This window comes from Halichoeres trimaculatus, unplaced genomic scaffold (genome assembly GCF_033239565.1).
Source record: "Halichoeres trimaculatus isolate MK-OKI-2021-1 unplaced genomic scaffold, fHalTri1.1 fHalTri1_scaffold_19, whole genome shotgun sequence".
In the NCBI taxonomy this organism is placed as follows: Eukaryota; Metazoa; Chordata; class Actinopteri; order Labriformes; family Labridae; genus Halichoeres; species Halichoeres trimaculatus.
Genome location: NW_027437197.1, coordinates 6,331,939 through 6,336,694, shown reverse-complemented (window position 1 = coordinate 6,336,694; position 4,756 = coordinate 6,331,939). Strand labels below are relative to the sequence as shown.

The 4,756-nt window shown below is 42.8% G+C and overlaps 1 protein-coding gene across 1 annotated transcript; it reads left to right on the top strand.

Moving 5' to 3' along the window:
• The first annotated feature begins 792 nt into the window (after positions 1-792).
• Positions 793-1,783, top strand: LOC141808772 (olfactory receptor 5AR1-like). Its single transcript, XM_074695475.1, has one exon. The coding sequence runs from the start codon at positions 848-850 to the stop codon at positions 1,781-1,783; it is 936 nt and encodes a 311-aa protein (XP_074551576.1). The 5' UTR covers positions 793-847.
• The last annotated feature ends 2,973 nt before the right edge of the window (positions 1,784-4,756 follow it).

Here is a 4,756-nt window from a genome sequence, read left to right as displayed (position 1 = left end):
ATGTCAATGCACTGTTGCAGAGACGTGTCTCACGGACACGGTGGCAACATCCAGCATTAGGGGACTCAGGACGTCATCAGTTCATCATTGCTAGTATTTCTTGTCCCCTGTTTCATTGTGCTTGTTCTCTGCTTGCCATCCATCCATCCCTCCATCCGTGTCTGCATGCACCTGTGCTACAGATAGTATTTTATATGTGTAATCTGAGTTAAATAAAGTGTAAAATTAAAAGTGTAACAGCTAATTAATATTCAAAACCTAATTTTAAACCTGGCTCCTGTCATCAAAGAAGAGGTTTCCCATAGGTGTTTAGTTTTCGAGAAATGTTCCTGTTGACCAAAAGCAACTTTGGACACATGTTGGCAATATGTGGCACACATTACATCACTTCAAGCCCCAGATGATGTTTCCCTGGTTACAGTGTAACAGCACAACAATATAAAAACGGACCAGCTACCTCAATCCTGAGTAGATGTGGGGAAGTTGCTCTGTATTTTTTTTCACAGGGGATTCAGATACTAAGATGCTCTCTGTTTGTCTGCTGTTTTGAAATATTGATACTGATTGAACTTTTATTTATTTCTATCCTGTTTTTTTAGACACTGACCTTATGTGTATATTTTTTTGTCACTGAAGTTTAAGTCAAGTTTTATGTGTGAAACCAGTGCATCCTATCTGAATGCTTGTTTAAAAATGTGCAACTAGGGTAGTTCACTTTCTGGTAACCAATCTTTCCTGTTATTTTCAAGTGAACGTTTGACTAAGAATTTAAAAGAAAGTTGATCAGGGCTTTACCTTTCCCTCCTCACTCTCACTTCTCATCTTTAGGCACCACTGTTACTCAGACATGAGGAGGAACAGCAGCCTTTATCCATTATATTTTCAGTTCACTCTGTTCTCAGATTATGGCCCTCTTAAATATCTGTTCTTCACCCTTTGCCTGTTGATCTACCTGACTATAATCTTTGTTAATGTTGTCATTATTCTAGCAGTGTGCCTGGAGAAGTCTCTGCATCAGCCCATGTATATTTTCATCTGCTGTCTGTCCTTTAACTCTCTGTACAGCTCAGTCGGCTTCTTCCCCAGGTTTCTGATGGACATTGTGTCTGACACTCATTTTATCTCATTTCAAGCCTGTGTCATCCAGACATATTTTATTACCACCTATCTAGTTCAAGAACTCACTCTTCTCACTGTCATGGCCTATGATCGTTATGTTGCTATTTGTCAGCCGTTACACTATCACAGTAAAATGACTTTAAGGAGGGTGAAGCTGTTAGTATTTATGTCTGTGTTATTTCCTGCAGTTCTTCTTGGTGCTTTTACACGTAAACTTAACTTTGTAACTTTTTGTGGAAATAATATTAACAGGATGTTTTGCACTGGTGGGCCTCTGATTTTGCTTTCATGTGAGAAGGACTCATCTATGGTCAACACAGCCGGTCAGACAATAATAGTAACAACCACTTTCTCTGCTATTTCCTTTATCTTTTTCACGTACCTTCGCATTCTGCTTGTGTGCAGGAGAAGCTCATCTGAAGTCAGAGGAAAGGCCTTTCAAACCTGTTTACCTCACATTGTCACTTTTGTAAATTATTGTGTCTCATTTCTCTGTGATTTTTCCCTAAGTCGATACAACCCTGATGAAGCAAATACAGTTGTTATTGTTGTTTTGTCTCTTGAGATAGTCCTGATTCCTCCCATCAATAACCCTTTAGTTTATGGTCTTACTCTACCTCGGATCAGAGGAGTTATATTTAGACGTTTGAAGATTCACAAATAAAGTTCTTTCAGTAAACAGATTTTTTTTTCTTACAGAATCTTGAAAAGAAAGAAATCAAGTACAAAGCATATCATTGAATCCTTCTTTGACACTTCACACACTCAGTCTTCATCTAACGATCTGTGTTCTCCTGTTTCCCCACTGGGTGAAAGCAAAGCTATTAAAACTGTCTGAAAACTCAATGATTATATGTGTCTGTTGCTCCATTATTGTGAAGTGAAGTTAAGGAGGGGACTGAAATCTATTCACAGTGCGTGCTTTATTATGTTCAAAAACTGTGCATGCATGCGTTTTGAGTGGCACAAACATCAACTGCTGGCAGACATGCCTCTTCAATCTTCAATTTCTGCACTCACATGTGGATCAACCAAAAGGCAAACCGTTCAACCCAAGACACACTTCGCTCCCTTGTTTGAGTAACATTTTGTTCTGTATTTCATGATGGCAGTGTCTGACTGAAAACCATATATATATATACACATACATATATATATATATACTTTTACTCCATATGCCTCTCTCTTTAACGCAAATATACACTCACCGGCCACTTTATTAGGTACACCTTGCTAATACAGGGTTGGACCCCCTTTTGCCTTCAGAACTACATAGATAGATAGATAGATAGATAGATAGATAGATAGATAGATAGATAGATAGATAGATAGATAGATAGATAGATAGATAAGAACTTCATTAATCCCTTGGGAAGGTTCCCTCAGGAAATTCTGATTCCAGCTGCAGGTAACACCAAGGGATAGAAGAGCACACAGGTGCAAGAATAAGATAGATGAATATGAAAATGCAAGAAATAAACAAACAGTATACTGTTGCTGTACATAAGAACAGCAATTCGAATCTCAGAATACGAGGGTAGGTAGATTGATCTGAGTTAGCAGCTATAATAAGAATCCAAGTAGCAGCAGTTCTGTCCTTATCAGTCCTTAGTCTTTACAAATTTAAGTGAACAATGAGAATAAATTAGAGTAGTGCAACAGTACAGTGTGGTTTTGTTGGTGTCAGTTCAGTGCTACTTCACCTAAGGAGCTATACAGTTTAATGGCACGTGAAACGATATGTTCTGGAGTCTGTTTGTGCCACATCTGGGGAGGAGCATAGTCCCTTAACAAGCTCTTCTGGTTGCTGATGGCAGTGTGCAGAGGGTGGCTGGTGTTGTCCAGAATGGCCAACAGTGTGTTCAAAGTCCTCTTCTCTGCTACTGTCACCAGGCAGTCTAGCTACATGCCAACCACAGAGCCGGCCTGCCTGATCAGCTTGTCCAGTCTGGAGTGGTGTGCACTTTCCCCAGCACACTACTGCGTAAAACAGCACACTGGCAACCACAAACTGGTAAAACATCCACAGGGGTTTCCTGCAAATGTTAAAGGAACACAGTCTCCTGAGAGGATACATTCTGCTTTGGTCCTTCCTATACAGCTGTGTTGTTTGTCCAGTCCAGCTTGTCATCCAGCCAAACACTGAGGTACTTGTGGGTTCTTACAATCTCCTCACTAGACCACCAATGGCCGGTGCTTGAGGGTGGGGTCTGGACTTCCTTAAGTCTATCACCAGCTCCTTGGTTTTCAAGATGTTGAGCTACAGGTGGTTGGTGTGGCTCCATCTGATGAAGTCCCTCACCAGACTTTGATACTTTTCCTCACCCCTGATGCATCCAACAATGGCTGTGTCATTGGCAAACTTCTGGATGTGACTGGAATCAGAGTTTCAGCTGAAGTCTGAGGTGTACAGAGTGAACAGGAAAGGGGCCAGCACGGTCCTGTGAGGTGTCCCTGTGCTGCTGACCAAGATGTCAGACTCTTCTGTACGTTCTGGGGTCTGTCTGTTAAGTAGCTGTCAATCCAAGACACCAAATGGGAATCCACCTGCATCCACAACAGTTTGTCCTGTAACATGGGGGGCTGGATTGTGTTGAAGGCACCTGAGAAGTCTAGAAACAGAATCCTTACTGTGCCTGCCCTAGTATCCAGATGCAAGTGGGCCCAATGTAGAAGGTACAGGATGGCATCCTCCACACCAACCTCCATACGGTAGATGAGCTGCATAAGATCCTGAGCAAGCTCAACCTGAGGCCTGAGTGGTCTGACGAGTAGCCACTCCAGAGTCTTCATCAGATGTGATGTGAGTGCTACTGGTCGGAAGTCATTCAGCTCGCTAGGTCGATTCTTTTTTGGAACCTGGACAATGCAGGTTGTTTTCCAGAGAGAGGGCACTCACCCTAGATGTAGGCTGAGGTTGAAGACTGACTGCTATGGCTCCCCCAATTCAGTTGCACAGGCCCTCAGGAGCCGTGGGCACATGCTATCAGGGCCAGGTTCTCTCCTGGGGCGAAGCTTCCTTCATGGCATAGATTCAACAAGGTACTGGAAACATTCCTCAGAGAGTTCGGTCCATATTGACATGAGAGCAGTTGCTGCAGATTTGTCGGCTACACATACATGATGAGAATCTCCGGTTCCACCACATCCTCAAAGTGCTCTACTGGACTGGGATCTGGGGACTGTGGAGGACATTTAAGTACAGGGAACTCATTGTCATGTTCAAGAAACCAGTCTGAGATGATTCCAGCTTTATGACATGGAGCGTTATCCTGCTGGAAGTAGCCATCAGAAGATGGGTACACTGTGCTCATAAAGGGATGGACATGGTCAGCAACAATACTCAGGTAGGCTGTGGACTTTAAACCATGCTCAGTTGGTACTAAGGGGTCCAAAGTGAGCCAAGAAAATATCCCCCACACCATTACACCAGCAGCAGCAGCCTGAACCGTTGATACAAGGCAGGATGGATCCATGCTTTCATGTTGTTGAGGCCAAATTCTGACCCTACCATCTGAATGTGGAGCAGAAATCCAGACTCATCAGCCCAGGCAACTTTTTTCCAATTTTCTTTTGTCCAGTTTTGGTGATGCTGTGTGAATTGTAGCCTCAGTTTCCTGTTCTTAGCTGACAGGAG

Excerpts from the sequence above, each read along its gene's own strand:
- LOC141808772 (XM_074695475.1), top strand. The coding sequence starts at position 848 with ATGAGGAGGAACAGCAGCCTTTATCCATTATATTTTCAGTTCACTCTG.